Raw genomic sequence first — 19,798 nt, 5'->3', positions numbered from 1 at the left:
AAGGAGGCTTCTGAGCCTCTTGAAAGGAGGCTTCTGAGCCTCTTGAAAGGAGGCTTCCAGGCCTCTTGAAAGGAGGCTCTGAGCCTCTTGAAAGGAAGGCTTCCGAGCCTCTTGAAGGAGGCTGGGCCTCTTGAAAGGAGGCTTCTGGAGCCTCTTGAAAGGGAGGCTTCTGAGCCTCTTGAAAGGAGGCTCTGAGCCTCTTGAAAGGAGGCTCGAGCCTCTTGAAAGGAGGCTTCTGAGCCTCTTGAAAGGAGGCTTGAGCCTCTTGAAAGGAGGCTTCTGAGCCTCTTGAAAGGAGGCTTGAGCCTCTTGAAAGGAGGCTTGAGCCTCTTGAAAGGAGGCTTGAGCCTCTTGAAAGGAGGCTTCTGAGCCTCTTGAAAGGAGGCCTGAGCCTCTTGAAAGGAGGCTTCCTGAGCCTCTTGAAAGGGAGGCTTCTGAGGCCTCTTGAAAGGAGGCCTGAGCCTCTTGAAAGGAGGCTTGAGGCCTCTTGAAAGGAGGCTCTGAGCCTCTTGAAAGGAGGCTTCTGAGCCTCTTGAAAGGAGGCTTCTGAGCCTCTTAAAGGAGGCATCTGAGCCTCTTGAAAGGAGGCTTCTGAGCCTCTTGAAAGGAGGCTTCTGAGCCTCTTGAAAGGAGGCCTGAGCCTCTTGAAAGGAGGCTTCTGAGCCTCTTGAAAGGAGGCTTCTGAGCCTCTTGAAAGGAGGCTCTGAGCCTTATGAAAGGAGGCTGAGCCTCTTGAAGGGGGCTTCTGGGCCTCTTGAAAGGAGGCCTGGAGCCTCTTGAAAAGGAGGCATCCGAGCCTCTTGAAAGGAGGCTCTGAGCCTCTTGAAAGGAGGCCTGAGCCTCTTGAAAGGAGGCTTCCTGGAGCCTCTTGAAAGGAGGCCTGAGCCTCTTGAAAGGAGGCTTCCAGGCCTCTTGAAAGGAGGCTTCGAGGCCTCTTGAAAGGAGGCTTGAGAGCCTCTTGAAAGGAGGGCTGAGCCTCTTGAAAGGAGGCTCTGAGCCTCTTGAAAGGAGGCTTGAGGCCTCTTGAAAGGAGGCTTCTGAGCCTCTTGAAAGGAGGCCTGAGCCTCTTGAAAGGAGGCTTCTGAGCCTCTTGAAAGGAGGCTCTGAGCCTCTTGAAAGGAGGCCTGAGCCTCTTGAAAGGAGGCTCTGAGCCTCTTGAAAGGAGGCTTCTGAGCCTCTTGAAAGGAGGCCTGAGCCTCTTGAAAGGAGGCTTCTGAGCCTCTTGAAAGGAGGCTTGAGCCTCTTGAAAGGAGGCTTCCTGAGCCTCTTGAAAGGAGGCTTCCGAGCCTCTTGAAAGGAGGCTTCCGAGCCTCTTGAAAGGAGGCTTCCGAGCCTCTTGAAAGGAGGCTTCCGAGGCTCTTTATTTTATTTATTTTATTTATTTTATTTATTTTATTTATTTTATTTATTTTATTTATTTTATTTATTTTATTTATTTTATTTATCTTATTTATTTTATTTATTTTATTTATTTTATTTATTTTATTTATTTTATTTATTTTATTTATTTTATTTATTTTATTTATTTTATTTATTTTATTTATTTTATTTATTTTATTTATTTTATTTATTTTATTTATTTTATTTATTTTATTTATTTTATTTATTTTATTTATTTTATTTATTTTATTGATTCAACTTCATCTGCTTGATGCTTAATGAAGTGTGACAAGGAAAAGCCAGTTTGAGTAGACTAACATCTTACTCAAATTGGCATAAAAACCTCATATCTTTTCAAAACAGTACAGTACATAAATAAGATTTTACAAACAAACAAACAGAGTGAGTCAAAGTTATACTAAAATTAACTTATAAATATTTGAGGTCATCCTGCCTTATCAAACGTAGTCGGGGTTCTCCGGAATCCGTGGAAATATGCTCAGCGATGGTAATTATCGAGAAAAGAAAAGGCATCAAGTAGAACGATTCTTCTTCTTAATTAGCATTGGACTGGAACTCACCTATTCAATAGTGATGGTCCCCTTTCCTGAAGTTTGCGTTGAAATGTGGATGCAGAACAGTTGAAGTCAAAAGATGAAATACTACGTTGAACCTTGCAGACATGAATCGGATAGGGTCGTGAAGACCATACACAGCGCGACTGTAGCTGCAGAAAATCACGCTGCCGAAGATTTCGCTTCGGGCATATAAGTTCAGCTGGCTTATTATTTCCATCAAGTCTATATCTCCCAGCAAATTTTTTTCAACGAAGCTCTCTTGACTGATACATTTTTTGTGTTCCAACATTTGCAATCCTAAGAGTCGACATCGATCTTTATACGGTGGTAGGTTTCTCGGGTCACGCCATGGAAGTCTGCAAAGGGCTTTTTTCACGAATTTTCCTTGTTTGGCTTCGATTCTGGTAATCCAGTTGGTATGATATGTCCACCAGACAACTGTACTTGTCTCCAAAATTGAACGGACTAGTGCACAAAACAATGACCGTAGACATAGAGGATCACGAAATTCGTCGCAAATTTTGAAGATGAACCCCAGCTGTCTATTTGCTTTACTTATCATGTGTTCATAATGTAGACGGAATGATAAAGCTGAGTCTAGAATGACTCCTAGGTCACGAATGTGATCTACGCGCTCCAACCGTTGGTTCAAAATTGTGTAGTCACCAATTATAGGATTTAATTTCCGATGGAATGTTATCACATTGCATTTCGCTATACTTATGGTCAATTTGTTCCTGGTACACCAATCTGCGAATTTGTTGATCAGACCCTGTAATACGTGGCAATCTTGTATGCAGTTTATCACAAAATATAATTTTACATCATCCGCGTAAAATAACCGGCAGCCCGGTGGCAGTATATCGGCTAACTCGTTGACAAAAATTGAGAACAAAAGTGGTCCTAAGTTGCTTCCTTGAGGAACGCCAGACAGATTTGAAAAAAGTCTGACGATTCGCCACCAATCAATACGCTTATCATTCGATTTGTAAGGTAGGATTCAAACCATCGTATAAGGCTGGAAGATATGCCGAGCTTGTCAAGTCTTGACAGCAATATTTCATGATCAACTCGATCGAACGCAGCTTTTAGATCGGTATATATTACGTCCACTTGTGATCCAGCGCCAGCGTCTATGTGTCGTATGCTAAATGAGGTGAATTGGGCTAGGTTCGTGGAGACTGATCTTTTCGGGTAAAAACCGTGCTGCTCCGGAGATATATAGTTTTTGCAGCAAGCAAACAGTACATCGTTGATGATAATTTCAAAAACCTTCGAACACGCACATAACGAGGTAATTCCGCGGTAGTTTTCAATGTTTTGTTTATCACCTTTCTTGAACACTGGAAACATTATGGACGATTTCCATTTGAAAGGAAATGTACCCTGTTGTAGCGACATAGTAGCATCAAAGGATGAATCAAAGCTCCACAACACTTTTTAGTACGCAAGATGGATTCCGTCAAGACTAGCAGCAGTAGAATACATTAGCTTGTAGATTGCATTCTCTACCTGTTGGTGATTTATGTTGAAGTTTCTTAATTCACACACGTTGAGTGGTGTATCAACGCATGCTTCTAGGGCTTCATCATGTGTTGCTATGGACGTATTGAACGCACCTTTGAAGTGTTTTGCAAACAACTCACTTTTTATCGCCTGGCGTGCTTGCAGTTTCATCTCCAGAAACATCTCTACCGGCAAGCCTCTTTCATTGCGTTTGTCGTTCATAAAGGACCAGAACTGTTTAGGGTTTTTCCGAAGCTTCTCTTGTGTACGAACAACGTATTTTCGATATAAAAAACTGTTGTATACCCGGTAATTATTGCTTGCTTGTACAAATTTCTGTTTCACAAAAGGGCATCGAGTTCTGCAGTACTTTCGAAGCAATTTTGATCTGATTCTTTTTAGATTTCGCAAGCGAGCGTTTCCCCAGATTGGTTTCTGAATTGGCCTACGCACAGGCACATATTCCGGTATAATTTGTGTAATCAATTGTGTAAAATTATTCACAGCTTCATCAACATCCGTCACCGATTCTAGAAAGGTCCAATCAATTTGACTTAATTCATTGGTCAGGGCGACAAAGTCTGCTCTTCGGAAATTTAAATCGAGTCTCTCAGAGAAATCTTCAAACATCAGATCGGATTGAATTTTGATTTCCAAAGTGAGAGCTGGATGATCTGCGTCGAGGGGAGTTAAAGGTTCAGCTGCTTCGAATAGACCACACTGGCTCAACAAAGAATCGGTTACTAGTGCCAGATCAAGAAACCGTCCATTTCTATTCGATATTCCATTGATTTGATTTAAACCGCTTAAATTGAAGCCATCAAGAAGTGCAGCGTAGAAATGTACGAATCTGTTGCATTTACATAGAGTCGATTGTTTGTTGAAGTGTTCCAAACTAATGCTGACTGGTTATAATCTCCGAATAAGACAGCGTGATCGTGCAGCCTGAGATTAGCGTGCACAGAATGGATAGATTCAACATGATTATTTATGCTCTGCAAATCGTTCTTACGATCAGGAGGTACCGTGCGGGACCGAAATCCGTACAGTACCGAAATCCGTCCACCTCATGAGATATCAATAAATTAAGAGAGGTTAAAGGTAATTAATGTAGGAATAATTAATCTTATTCTGTTCAGATACTTGACAGTAAGCTTTTAGGGCATATAATTGGAAAGAAGGCGTTGAAATTAAAACCATAAAAAGCAAAAACAAATCTCCACCCACCAAACGCGGAGTTTGTGCCGCCATCTTGTTTTCGGGTAGAGCATAATTGCACCAAAAGTAACTGTGTTTTAATTGCTAATTGCAAATCATTACATAAGATAAGCGGAATACAAATCGACGGAACCGCTTCTCAAGGTGCATATCGAACTATTTACAGTGGTAGTTTAGTCAATCAGGTTGTTACAAATTTAGATATTTAGTTAAGAAATAGCTGTACGGATTTTGATCCTTTGATTCAAAATCCGTCCACAGTGGACAGATTTCGAGTCAGGAGTAGTTGATTTAATTGATTATTTTATCATGTTTTTCGTAGTTTTAATGAGTAAATGTGAAACACTTCAAAATTAGAAGCCTTCATGCGCCTGTGTGAATGACAAACGTGTTATTTACATTCGATTCCTATTTTCTAATGACTTTTTCATATACGAAGGTGCTTAAGTGTACGGATTTTGATGCCCCACGGTAGATATATAACGCCGATGCTAAGATTTCTATCTGGTAATTTTAGCAGAACCCACAGTTGTTCAAGAGTGTCATCGACGGGAGCACGATCGACGGAACAGTTTAGTTTAGAAGATACAGCAATTAGTACTCCACCGCCTCGAGATTTGGTGCTGTTCTTCCTGTTGCGGTCGTTTCTAAAGACGGAATAAGATTCGCCGAATAGGAACTGAATAGATCTTATCATCTAACCATGTTTCTGTCAACACGATGACGTCGTAATGTGAATCAGACACGGCTAATAGGAATCTATCAATCTTTGTGCGTAAGCCTCTGACGTTCTGATAATAAACCAGAAGATTATTGCTGCTATTAGACTGGATGTTGTTGATCTGATTCTCATGAGGTAGACGAGACTGGGCAATGGGAGCTCCGGAAATAATAGCGTCTGGGTTTTCGGTTTCAATCTGAAATGGGGTCACTCCATTGAGGGCGGGTGCAGTATCTTCGTTTGCTTCGGGCGGACATATACTGATCTTAGCTATACCTGGACCAGTCATTCGGTTGAGCTGGTGTCCTGAGTCGGGTAGGGATGGATTGTCCTCCGAGATCGTGCATCTTTCGTCGGAGAGTGAAGAAAGGCGAAACTGAGCAGCAGGAGCTCCGGAAACGGTAGCTTCGAAGGAAGCGGGATCTTTCTGGAAAGTGGTCACTCGATTGAGGGCGGGTGCAGTATCTTCGTTTGCTTCGGGCGGACATATACTAATCTTAGCTTTACCTGGACCAGTCAGTCGGTTGAGCCGGTGTCCTGAGTCGGGCAGAGATGGATTGTCCGGCAAAATCATGCACCTTTCGTCGGAAAGCGGAAAAAGGCGAAACTCAGCAGCAGGAGCTCCGGAAACGGTAGCGTCAAAGAAAGCGGGATCCTTCTGGAAAGTGGTCACTCGATTGAGGGCGGGTGCAGTATCTTCGTTTGCTTCGGGCGGACATATACTAATCTTAGCTTTACCTGGACCAGTCAGTCGGTTGAGCTGGTGTCCTGAGTCGGGTAGGGATGGATTGTCCTCCGAGATCGTGCATCTTTCGTCGGAGAGTGAAGAAAGGCGAATCTGAGCAGCAGGAGCTCCGGAAACGGTAGCGTCGAAGGAAGCGGGATCTTTCTGGAAAGTGGTCACTCGATTGAGGGCGGGTGCAGTATCTTGAAAGGAGGCTTCCGAGCCTCTTGAAAGGAGGCTTGAGCCTCTTGAAAGAAGGCTTGAGCCTCTTGAAAGGAGGCTTCGAGCCTCTTGAAAGGAGGCTTCCGAGCCTCTTGAAAGGAGGCTTCGAGCCTCTTGAAAGGGAGGCTTCTGAGCCTCTTGAAAGGAGGCTTCTGAGCCTCTTGAAAGGAGGCTTGAGCCTCTTGAAATGAGGCTTCTGGAGCCTCTTGAAGGAGGCTTCTGAGTCTCTTGAAAGGAGGCTTCTGAGCCTCTTGAAATGAGGCTTCTGAGCCTCTTGAAAGGAGGCTTCTGAGCCTCATGAAAGGAGGATTCTGAGCCTCTTGAAAGGAGGCTTCCGAGCCTCTTGAAAGGAGGCTCTGAGCCTCTTGAAAGGAGGCTTTGAGCCTCTTGAAAGGAGGCTTCTGAGCCTCTTGAAAGGAGGCTTCTGAGCCTCTTGAAAGGAGGCTTCTGAGCCTCTTGAAATGAGGCTTGGAGGCCTCTTGAAAGGAGGCTTCCGAGCCTCTTGAAAGGAGGCTTCCGAGCCTCTTGAAAGGAGGCTTCCGAGCCTCTTGAAAGGAGGCTTCCGAGCCTCTTGAAAGGAGGCTTCCGAGCCTCTTGAAAGGTAATAAACCCCCTTTTGCATAGAAGGAGGCTCCTGAGACACTTAGAAGTAGGCTTCAAAGCCATTTGCAACGAAGCTAGTCAGAAAAAGGCTTTCATATTTCTTATATAAAGGCTTTCGAACCTTTATATTCTAGATTTTAGTACAGAAACATATTCTAAACATATTATTCAACATTTCGTTTCGTTCAGGTAGAATACATTGAAGATTTTTAAAACTTGTTTGTTTATTATCTAACAATGGTTGTCTCAATGAATATGACTTTTTCTATTCTAAATCCATTTGATAACGTCCGGCGGTACGGAAAGCTTATAGTAGTCGTTGTCGAAACACGTCAGCAGAAACATTGTAGTCAAAGTATGAAAAGTATTGATTTAATTGATGGCAGATTGCACGGACGGGCTCGTTTAAAGCATAATTGCTGCCCCACGACTTCAAAAAAAGAAAGTTACGATGACGAAGCGGTCTTTCTGGTGCGTTTATTTGAATTTGGGCCAGCAATGCTGGACAATGTATGTTACCTGTGAGCAATTTTCCTGCAAACGTTGCTTGGGAGAATCTTCTTCTCACGATTCTCAAAAGACGACAGCGTTCCTCGTACGGTGGCAAATTCTATTGGTCACGCCAACCAATGAAGCGTTGTGCACACCAAACACATTTGTTTGTGAACGGCTTCTATTCGAACAATCCAATTGGCTTGAATAGAACGCCACACAACAGCATTCGATTCTAATAAAGATCTCACAATGGAGCAATAGAGAGACCTGAGGCATATCGGATCCCTGGACTCATCAGCGATTGTGAACATAAAGCCAAGATGACGATTAGATCTGGTCACGATATCGTTATACTGGAAACGGAATGTGAGGGCACTGTTCAGGATAATACAAGGTCCTTAACTTGCTGAACCCGAAGAAGAGTCTGTTCGTTGAGGACGTAGTCGAATGTGAATGGCTGATTTTTTCGATGAAACGAGATAATGTTGCATTTTTCGATACTTAGTATTAGCAAGTTTCTTGTGCACCACTTAGCAACGATGTTTACCATGTTTTGTTAATAGTAGCAGTCAAAGTAATATTTTACTATTTTGACTATTTTTGTGTCTTCTGCGGCATCCAGGTGGCAGCAACAGGGAGGCGTCATTTATGAAAATGGAAAATAGAAGTGGCCCAAGATTGCTGACTTGTGGTGCTCCAGAATTATTGGCAAACACTTGGGATTCCGAACAACCTATTTTTACGCTGACTGAACGTAGGATCTAAACCAGTCTACGCTCCTTGAGGATGCTCGGAGTCTCTCTAGTTTATTCGATGCATTGTCCTTTTGATCTTTTGTCCCCTTTTGCCCTTATTTAATACACTATATTGAACTTTGTCTTCGAATCCTGCTTACCCCAGCCAAGCAGGATTCGAAGACAAAGTTTAAGAATCAAAAATCTTCAGAACTTTATCAAAAAAAATTATTGAAACTGTTATACATCCGCCATTACGCAACCACGGCGAACGACTACGACGCGTGTTGAACAACGTCGAGGGTTTTGAGTGCAGGCATACTCAACGAGGTAGTGGTCAGATTCAATATTCGCACTGCGCTAAGTGCGGTCGTTCGTGATGTCGGAGAAGAATTTACCGTCGATTAGAACGTGGTCGATTTGGTTTTCCGTTACATGATTAGGTGATTTCCATGTGACCTTTTGGATATTCTTGCGGGGGAAGAAAGTGCTTCGGATTACCATTCCGCGGGAGGCTGCAAAGTTTATGCATTATTTTTCCCTGATTCTTCTTCTTCTTCTTATTGGCATTACATCCCCACACTGGGACAGAGCCGCCTCGCAACTTATTGTTCATCAGGTATGGGAAAAATCGGGTCATTTAGCGCTAATCTTTCACTCACATCTACACACAATCGCAAATTAGGCAACTGTACACGAGCCCTTCCAAAATTTTCAAATTCGATTGTCTACCGTTTGGCTTCAGTTAGTAACGAATCATGCCAAAAACAAACAGACAAAATTCATCACCGAATCTTTCCCACAGATAGCAAATGATGCATAGTCGAGTATTTGTTTACATTCGGTTCGTAAACGAATGAAATCGCAATTGAGTGGTGAGTGAGGACTCGGCAGAAAGATTCAGCCCGCAAAACGAATCATTGAGTCTAAATTGAATCAATCTTTTGAGTCCAACTCAGTATTTTCTGCTGCACTCACTACACATCGGTTTATCCTCAAGTCTCGATTTCTTTTCGCACTATCTTTGGTTTCACTTATTTATGCTGGGGAGACACTCAGTAGGTATGAATTGTTTGTTGGTTCGCTGTTGGGTTGAGTAGCATTCATTTTGCAATCGTGTGTTCGCTGATGGATAGGGATTTTAAATCTGCGTGATTCGTGTGAGTGAGTGAGTTTTTCCATAGCTGGTGTTCATTAAGCACTTCCACAGTTATTAACTGCGAGGTTCTAAGCCAGGTTACCATTTTTGCATTCGTATATCATGAGGCTAGCACGTTGATACTTTTATGCCCAGGTAAGTCGAGACAATTTCCAATCCGAAAATGGCCTAGACCAACACCGGAAATCGAACCCAGCCACCCTCAGCATGGTCTTGCTTTGTAGCCGCGCGTCTTACCATACGGCTAAGGAGGGCCCCTGATAGTGGAGTTAATTCCAATCAACTTGGTTAAAGACAGTGTTCACTTTTATCCATCATATTTGACCCCGTGGGCCTGAAAGCGTTACCCCAGCAAAGTCTGAAAACATATTGAGAGCATATAGAAAACGATTGTGCCACGTTTGGCCTAAAGTCGTTTGGCCTAATGCCGTTTGGCATAAGGTCGTTTGGCCTAAAGTCATTTGGCCTAATGGTCGTTTGGCCTAATGGTCGATTGGCCTAATGGTCATTTGGCCTAATGGTCGTTTGGCATAATAGGTACACATAGGCGTAAACGGTTGAAATATATTGTTATATGAAATTCTTTTTGTAGGTGCAAAATAAAGCCATGTGAATGTGATCAAAAAGCGTAATACAAACTAACGTTAAAATATTGCAAATCACTTTTATAATACAATAAAACCAGGAATTTATAAAAAGGAAGGTATAAAAAACAATGAATCAGATATATTTTGGCAATGTCGACATATGAAAACAGTATAACTTGAAAGAACTGATCATGCTTCAAAGAAGGCATCAACATTTTTGGAAAATGCTTGTCATATGCAATACCAAAGCAACATGCAGTAAAACTAGAAAGAACAGCTCATGCTTTAAAGAAGGTGTCAACCAACCCGTGAGCAACTTGACAGCTCCAGTACATTGTCAGTGTACCCCGAAAAATTGGTTCAGGTGGTTCTGTCAAACTCGATTATTTCGTGAGCATTTCCTGAATACGGCGTAAAAAGTTAAAAATAAACCCAAATTTTAATTATATATATTTTTTATTCATTTATCACACAATTATATTACACATTAGTTATTTTGATATAGGCTCGTATATACACAAGCTCTACGGACCTGGGTGATGAATTATATAGATATCATCACAACCTGATTTGGCGCTGGAATAATCGAAACAATTATAGGAGTACTTAGGCTGTGAACCATTCCACCGATTCGATTAACTTTTAGTTACAATTTGACAGTTCGATGGTTACTGTGTTGTTGTTGAGATAGTTTTTGTTCATTTGATTTCAGATGGGTGTGATAAAAGCGAATAGCAAAATTTTTTGTTCTTTATTTTAGTGAATTTTGAAATGAGTTCAGTTCTTCACTTTAAATAGCAAATTTTGACATTAGTAGAAATGGTTATATTTGTCTAATTTAAGTCATTATATTTTTATTGAAATAGAACAACGTGTGACAACAGTTAGCCCATATATTTTCTGTCAAATTTGTCCTTTCCGTTCCGCTAACATTGTGTTTGGGGCTTTATTCGGCGCGGAAAAGAATCAGTTTTATGAGTTTTATTACGGATGAATTGTTTATGCCTTCGAAATTTTAGGCATATTGTTCAAGCCAATATTTCAGGTTAAAATCAATGGCTAAGTTCATCAAAATACTTCGATGATTATTAATGGCTTCCTGTGCTAAAATGTGTTAAGCTAACTTGTTAAGAAAACATGTTGGTGGGTGTTGTAGATGTTCATAACGATGTGATATCCAAGCTGCGCATAATGTTTCCCGACGTTGAAGTTCGTATTTCGGTTAATCGTTAATAAGTATTTTTAACTCCGTCTTCGAGATCTTGCAAATTAAAAGATCAGCTTTGTTGGCCTCAATATGTTCTGAAGTCTGAACAAGCTCATGTTTACAATGCTCACATTTTATTTTTCCAATAAACTGTTTTGAACGTGGATTGCTGAATAAATCAATGATTGAAGCGAAAAGTCATCAACCACAGTGGCGGACGCAAGCGTTTCAACAACCGGAGCATCGGTATCGTTTAAATCTTCTATCGTAGTCGAGTAGTATTTTTGTCGCAAGTGGATTACCACCCACTTTTATTTTATATATTATACTCTGCGCTTTGAAAACTCAATACAAGAAAAATTTAATGAAATCAAATTAATTTTGTTTTAATTTAGTTCAATGATTGATTCCAATTATCTCTACGCCTTTTTGTACTGCAACTCTTGCCCGTGGTTTGGCATCAACTGTTCGGTAAATTAATTTACAGATTTTTTGTAATTTTTTCCATTGCTCAACTGTCAAAATCACCTAAAATCAGTAAAATAATTTACCGAACAGTTCAGCGGTTGAGATTTCGGTAAAATTTTACCGCGGTCGGCGATTTATTTTAAGTGTGAACCATATTGTAAAGATTGTATGTAACCTATCCAATGTCAAAACTCGGACCCCATTCGATTTTGGCATCACGTTTGGAACATTTATGTTGCCAAAATCGAATGGTTTTTGTTTTCTTATGATACTTTAACATTTCTTCACTTTTTGTGACGCTAGACACACTGTGACCTTTTTTTACATTAATATACTGATTTTTCTAATATTTATGTTGTAAAAATATGTTGATTTTTCTCAAAAATTGAGCCCACAGAATTTTATTTCGAAATGAAAAGTGAAATGAAACCCAATTTTAATCATTTTTTTTAGTATAATTTTAGGAAAAATATACATTGAAGAAAGTGAGTTTCCAAAAAAACATCAAGAACTGTACTGCCGTGAATCGCATATCTTTCCCATCTTTGCTGGGTTTCCTATTCATATGGGAAAAATATGCGATTCACGGCAGTGTACTTCAGACAATATTCGGCTAAAATTGTGAGCGGCTAAATAAGTGAACCCAAACTTTTGGCCGATGCATACTATGCACTTGAGTAAACATTTTGATTTTTAAAAATAAAACAATTTTTTCCGCCTAAAAATTATCAACGTCCCTCAAAGATGAATAAAATTGGGTTCCATCTCACTTTTCATTTCGAAATTTTGTGGGCTCAATTTAGATGAAAATCAACATATTTTTACAACATAATAATAAGACAAATGAGTATCTTAATGTAATATTTTAGCACATAAAAAATTGGAAATTATTAGTTTCAAATACCTACGGTGCAAGATCTACTCAAATTCTTTGTATCGAGCTAACAATACCCGAAATCGAATGTAAGACGGCGAAAATACGACCAAAAACTTTTGCCTATATTTTTTTAGGGTGAACCTAAACTTTTGGCCGGGAGTGTACATATCGTATGTGACTGACGATGATTATCGGATGATGTTGTTATACACCAATAATAGTAATGTTGATTTCCAAATGTAGCATTAAATAAAATATTAACATTTTCACATATTTTACTACAAAGAATAATTTACGTTTTTCAAATTATGCCAAACGACCATTAGGCCAAACAACCATTAGGCCAAACAACCATTAGGCCAAACGACTTTAGGCCAAATGACCATTAGGCCAAACGACCTTATGCCAAACGTCATTAGGCCAAACGACTTTAGGCCAAATGACCTACAACCATTGAAAACATATTTTGATTTTGACATCAAATTGAAATCATAATTTGTGTTCAAATATAAATCATCATGATTGAATACATATTTTGATCTCATTTTGCTGTAGATTTCTTAATTGTATGATATGACATCAAACTGTGTACTTATTTTGCTATCGGAAACCAATATCAAATTTAGTTTTCCATTTGCTCTCAACGATAGCAGGAACAGTTATCGATTTGATGCCACAGTAAGATTTTTCTGCTATACATTTTGTTATTATAACCGTTAAAACGACCAAAAAGATATCAATTTAAGTAATCATATTCGGCGATTTCACCACATCAGAACGGGTTATCGTTTTGCTCTCAAGCTTAGCGAAGTCAATGTTGATTCAGCATTTTTAGACAGATGTTTGTGCATCTCAACTCTACAACTAAACATTGTGGCATTATCATCTGTCCAGGACTTTCGGATTCAATAAGTATGCTCCACAATCTATAAACTGATTTATACATAAAGTGTGTGTAAAAATTAATGTCATCTAGACATCAACTACGTATACTACGGCCTAAAAGTGTAACAACATATTAAAGCATCGATTTTGTCATGTTGGGTGTTGAAATGCCACATTTTCTATTCTAAAATCTCCCTAAAAGCTAAGCTACCCTACTCTATTTATACCTCTGCATCAGCATGAGCAGCTGTTTGTAGACCACTTCCGGTGCATCGTTACCCCACAGGAAATCGACATGGTTGAAGTTGTCGTTCGGCACCTTGAACATGCCGATCGACGTCTTCGTCAGCCGGTTAAACAGGTTGGCCACATCCACTGGCCCTGCCAACCAGTCATTGTTGGCGTAGAACAACGCCACCGGAGTGTTGATCTGGCCCAGATTGTAGCTTGGAGGTTGCGCCTGTCCGTAGCGCCGTTGATTCTCCGACTCGCCGTAATCAAACTGCTGGAAATTGCCATCGTCGTGAATCTCCTGGGCATAGTGCACTACCGTTTTGGTGGACGTTCCTGCCGGGGTGTGACCAAAAATCACCGGCATCAGGGTGGCATTGTATTGCTCCTTGTCGAACCCGCACAGGACGAAAACGGTGTTCTCACAGATGTATTTTTCCGCCTCAGTCAACTCACAGCCATACTTGGCCAGATAGCGGATGATTTTGTTCTGCGGCATGAATTCGTTACCGCCAAAGAACTTCAGGATCATCTACGAGAATAGAATGGAATAAAAGTTAAGGCGTGAAACAGTAAGATGTTCAATCATTAACCGAAAGTTCTTCCTGATCCCAATTGAGGAGTGGTGAAGCAGCTTTAAAGCGGAATGGATTAGCGCGTGTTGATAGAATTGTTCTATTTACAGGTTTGTGTTAACGGAAGTCGTCGCTGTAGCGAACGGAACTGAGACAAAACTCACCAATAGACGCAACGATAACCGCTTGAGGATATCAGTCGCGACCCCGTCTACCCAATTGGGAACATGGAGAGATGGGAACTGATTTAGTGCAATCTGTCGAGCGACGTCGAAGTGGATGAGAATTGCGAGAAGATGAGTTTCCTGGAGGATGCGATCTTCAACGCTTCCGCAAACTTACCTCAATGTCGTGGGAAAAGGGAGCCAGCAACCGGATAGGGCTCTTCACGTGACCCATGAAGGCCACCGGTGCCATAGCGAACATCGCCTGGATCTTCTCATTATACTCCGGTTTGTTGGCCAGCATTACGAACGCCATTGTCGTTCCCATCGAGTGTCCAATGTAAAGCAAGTTCCGCTGGGTGTTATTTTGTTCCAATTCTGAAAACATAGGAGCTCTGGGTTATACATAAGTGCCTTCTATTCTACTTCAGCAGATACTCACCTCTCATTGCGTAAACGAAGTCAATCTCCGCCGGAATGTCATGCAGGGCCATTTCGTGCCAGCTGAAATCCCAAAATGCCGTCTCATCGCTACTCATCGAAACATGCTTTCTCGAGTACGTATTGCCTCTGGCATTGCCGAGCCATACGTCGTATCCGATATCCGCCAGGATGAATGCCAGTGCCTTTTCCGGCCCACTAAGTAGCCAATCGGCCGAACTCGACAGGAGCCCGTGCTGGAGGAACACCGGTTGGCCGGAGCCTTTCCCGCCGGAGCATCCGATTCGCCCACACGGGATCCTGTGCATGGTGAGTAGATAACCGTCGCCCGTTTTGATAGTGTGCGACTCGGCCGGATAGCCATGGCGGACTGCGATTTCCGGCTGCAAGAGACAAAAATGAGTGCTCGCTTAAATGTCCGTTGAACATTGAAGTGGGTAATAATAATCTATCGGTTCGGTGGTCACGCAACGTTCGTTGTTAATTAATCGTCAGTATCAATAGGAATAATGAAACACAAATGATGCCTATATATTTCGAGGGTCACTTCGGTGCGACCAGCTATTCGCGTGAAATGGGCGAATTAATATCCAGCGAATAATTTTTAACGCGAGTCATAAATTTTGTGGGAACACGTGCAGTGTAAGTTTATTCAGTGCGTATTTATAAAACCTTGAAAGTCTTTGTTAAACGTGGTTTGTAAATCTCGAGTTCTGCATCCTGTGTTTTAGTTTGGTTGCACATTCTTTTGAGCATGAAAGGAAAATGAAGCTGAAAACGTTAAAGACCAATTCCATCTCCTCCGCATAGCTTCGGATTAAGTGTCTCGAGTAAGTTAGTTAACCTGCAGCATGTCTCTTGGAGCAATGTTTCTGCCTCATACACGATTGCTCGCCTAAACACACTAGCTTTTTTCGACAATTTTCATCAGTTTAAGAATAATTTAAGGGTATATGCGAATTTACTAAAGGTTCCACCGTGGAAAGGCGCCAAAAGATAGTTTGAAGCTGTAGGAATTCTTTCATTTATAAAGTGTAACGGGACATGGGGAGGCACATCAGCCGGTGTACTCTGATCAATTTCTTTACAAAGTACTCGGCATTTAGTGCTACGGCCCATGCCGGCACGCCATAATGGATGATAGACAATGCTACGCCAGCTATCAGCCTACGCACTTGACTATGCACCGCCGATTTGTTGGACATCATTCGTGATAAAGATTTTATCGCCAATGAAGCCCGCTGACATGCATAATCGACGTGGCTCGTAAAATTGAGCTTATCGTCGATCATCACGCCCAGATGCTTGAGAGACCTCACGGAGTTAACTGTGCAGGTCCCTACTCTTATCCTCGCTTGCTGCAACCCATGGCGGTTATGCACCACCATGACTTCCGTCTTGTGGTGTGCAAGGGACAACCGTCTCGAGTTGAGCCATTCCTCCACTCTGCCAATCGCGTATGAAGCCTTCAGTCTGATCGATCGATCCCTGTGGAACACCCACAGACACTACGATCGACTTTTGACCAGCATCCGTGTCGTATATCAGCACCCTGTTCTGAAAATAACTTTTCAGTATCCTGCACAGGTAATCCGGAACTCTCAATCGGTGCAGGGAGTCAGCAATTGCTGCCCAGCTAGCATTGTTAAACGCGTTTTTTACATCAAGTGTAATCAACGCGCAGTACCTAATACCTCTTCTGTTTAAACCTTTCGCTATCTTGGCCGTATCCGTTACCGCTCGAATTGCTTCGATGGTAGAATGGCCCGGAACCAAAGCAACCGAAATCTACTGGTACTCAACATTCAATCGTCGAGAAGGCTCCTCGAACACCCTGTTGGCAATGTAGTACCATGCAGTTCGTCAAGAGTTGTCAATTTTCAATCCATAAATGCAAATTTTGAAGAATTCAAAGTCAGGAGCTGCATTTGGTTTATCAACGAATATCCAGGCAAGAATTCATCGCAGTCACACCATCTTCTTCTTCTTCTTATTGGCCTTACATCCCCACACTGGGACAGAGCCGCCTCGCAGCTTAGTGTTCATCAAGCACTTCCACAGTTATTACCTGCGAGGTTTCTAAGCCAGGTTACCATTTTTGCATTCGTATATCATGAGGCTAGCGCGATGATACTTTTATGCCCAGGGAAGTCGAGACAATTTCCAATCCGAAAATTGCCTAGACCGGTACCGGGAATCGAACCTCGCCACCTTTAGCATGGTCTTGCTTTGCAGCCGTGCGTCTTACCGCACGGCTAAGGAGGGCCCGCAGTTACATCATATTCTTCCCGTCTACGCAGTAGCAGCACCTACTCGCAACTGAAAAACAATAAACTGATAATCTACAGCTCGATTGTGGTTCGGAAATTACAATCATCTCCGTCCAATCGTGAAAGAAGCTTGGTTCACCATCAATCACCAATTTATTCTATCGTGCGAATACAGCTTCAGGCGCTGAAGGGACAGTTCAATACCAAATTTTCAAAACGACTTATCTGCTTTTGTAAACAAAGATTCTAACGTCGATTTGACGAATCTGATAGATCTGACTCCCACGTAATACCAACACCATCAACAGGTAGCAGTAGCAGAAGGCTTCACCTACGCATTGATGGCGTTGTCAGATTCGTCAAATCGACGTTTGAATCTTTGTTTACGAAAGCAGAATAGTCGTTTTGAAAATTTTGTATTGAATTCCAATGCCGTATGACCATCAACAATTAATCCAGAACTTGAACCTCTTGGAAATTGATTTCATCGAACCCCCGAAAAACCCGTTCGCCTCCATCTGTAATCAGGTAAATTAGCCGTTTTCCAATCCTGATAGCGGAAACCGTTAACTTACTCAATTTCCCAAAGTTTTCAAAGATGCACTGCAGGATACTTTTTCAAATCTTTATTTAGGTTTTTGGGGTGTTCCTGAGATTTCACGGAGTGAAAGATACGTGTTATCGGTAGTAGAATCAATTTAATACTAAAATCTATATTACATTCGATAGAATATTTTCTGTTGAGTGACTGTGATATAATGTGTGAGTAGCTACTGTGTGTTACATCACTGGATGTTATTTTATCATACAAATGGTGTGATAAGCATTATAGTTGTGTCTATCCACACTGCTCCCCCTTCACCAAAACCTTTGAGGAATCCTGACATGACGTCCTGATTTCGTTTGGTATGGCTTTGGTTCCACGTCATTTTGGCAACTTGATGGAGACGCTTGGTTGAAAACAGTTTCAGCAGCTGCCTGACTTTGTGATTCGGTTGAGAGGATGTGTGGTTGCTCATGGGTTTCGGCCGAAGTTTAGCCATGATCGTCTTGAGATCCATAACCAACTCTGGTGTTAGTGGCTTGGTGGGAACTTCGGAGAAGAATTCTCCCGGTAAACGAAGCGTAGTTCCGTACGTAGCTTCGGCTGATGATGCTTGCAGTTCTTCTCGTAGAGATGATCTCAATCCGAGGAGAACGATCGGCAACGATTCTGTCCACTTAGTATTGGGGTGGCACATGATCGCGGCTTTTAACTGCCGATGCATTCTCTCGATTTGTCCGTTCGCTTGCGGATGGTATGGCGTCGTCTTTAGATGTGTTATTCCCAAAACTCTCGTCAGTTCCCGAAATAGATCGGACTCGAATTGCCGACCGAGGTCGGTAGTGACTCTGATGGGTACTCCGAATCGTGCGACCCAACCACTAATGAAAGCTCGGGCTACCGTGGCTGCTGTCATATTCTCGATGGGGATAACCTCTGGCCAGCGAGAGAACTTGTCTATTAGTGTTAGACAGTAGACAAATCCATCGGCTGGTGGAAGGGGTCCAATTAAATTCATGTGCAGATGAGCAAATCTTTCATTTGGGGTGGCGATCTGCAGTATTGGTGATTTGTTGTGCCTATATACTTTCGGTTTTTGACACGGGATGCAATGCGTGACAAAAATTTTGCAATCTCGTCGGAGAGACGGCCACACGAAACGATCGGCTACCAGCTGTTGCTCGGCTGTTGCGGCTGTTGCTCGGACTCCAGGGTGTGAAACGTTGTGTAGGTTTGCGACAATTGAGTCCCGGAATTCTCTCGGAACGAATGGTCTGATTGCTGCTGTGGAGATATCGCAATACATAGGTGAGGAAGACAACGGTGATTGCAGTGCCTTCAGTATCAAACCGCATCCCTGTGGTGGTGATTTTAAATACTGCTGCAGCTCTGGATCGTCGTTTTGCCGCTTTGCCATGAGGTCGTAATCGATGGTGGTGGTGATCGAAGTAATGCGGCTTAGCATATCAGCAACCTTGTTCGCCTCTCCAGGCACGTGTCGAATGTCAGTTGTATACTCACTGATGAAACTAAGATGACGTTGCTGTGTTGGTGTCGCTCGGTCAGAGCGCTGTTGAAATGCGGTAACGAGAGGTTTGTGATCCGTGTAGATACAGAATTCACGGGCAGTTATCAGATCTTTGAAGTATTTAACCGCTTCATACATAGCCAGAAGTTCTCGATCGTAGGTGCTTGCTTTTTGTTTGGCATCGCTCAGTTTACGTGAGAAGAATGCCAATGGTCGTAAGCCGCTTTCGTCGAGTTGATGGAGTACAGCGCCTATTGCAGTGCCAGAGGCATCTACTTCGAGCGCCAGTTTAGCATCAGGAGATGGATGTGCCAGGAGTGCTGCAGTTCCGAGATCTTGTTTACATTGTTGGAAGGCTTGGTTGGTGGATTCGTCCCATGTGAGCGGTGTCCGGTCGTTCTTCACATTCCCGTGGATCATATTTTGAAGAATTCGCTGTCGTTCTGCTGCATGCGGGATAAATCTTCTGTAGAAATTTATGGTGCCGAGAAAACGTTTTAGTTCTTTCGCTGTGGTCGGCCGAGGAAAGTTCAGCACGGCTTCAACTTTTTTTTGGGGTAGGTCGGATGCCGACTGAAGCGATGATGAAGTCGTCCACATATGGAAATACAAACCCTAGGTCACCAAGAATTTCATGAAGGTGCCTTTGTAATGTTTGTCCAGCGTTCCGTAGGCCGAAAG

General features: G+C 42.2%; 1 protein-coding gene across 1 annotated transcript in view; it reads right to left on the bottom strand.

Annotated features, from left to right (window-relative positions):
- Positions 1-13,402: 13,402 nt before the first annotated feature.
- Positions 13,403-19,798, bottom strand: part of LOC134220046 (lipase 3-like) — a 56,358-nt gene continuing 49,962 nt past the window's right edge. Inside the window, exons 2-4 of the mRNA XM_062698993.1 lie at positions 14,777-15,158; positions 14,513-14,712; positions 13,403-14,127 (exon numbers count right to left, since the gene is read on the bottom strand). Coding sequence (XP_062554977.1) covers positions 13,582-14,127; positions 14,513-14,712; positions 14,777-15,158 — 1,128 coding nt within the window. The 3' untranslated portion in view covers positions 13,403-13,581. The remainder of the gene's footprint in view (positions 14,128-14,512; positions 14,713-14,776; positions 15,159-19,798) is intronic.

Source organism: Armigeres subalbatus, chromosome 1, assembly GCF_024139115.2.
Source record: "Armigeres subalbatus isolate Guangzhou_Male chromosome 1, GZ_Asu_2, whole genome shotgun sequence".
Classification (NCBI taxonomy): domain Eukaryota; kingdom Metazoa; phylum Arthropoda; class Insecta; order Diptera; family Culicidae; genus Armigeres; species Armigeres subalbatus.
Note: the sequence above shows the minus strand (reverse complement) of the source record. Positions and strands in the feature narration are given on the sequence as shown.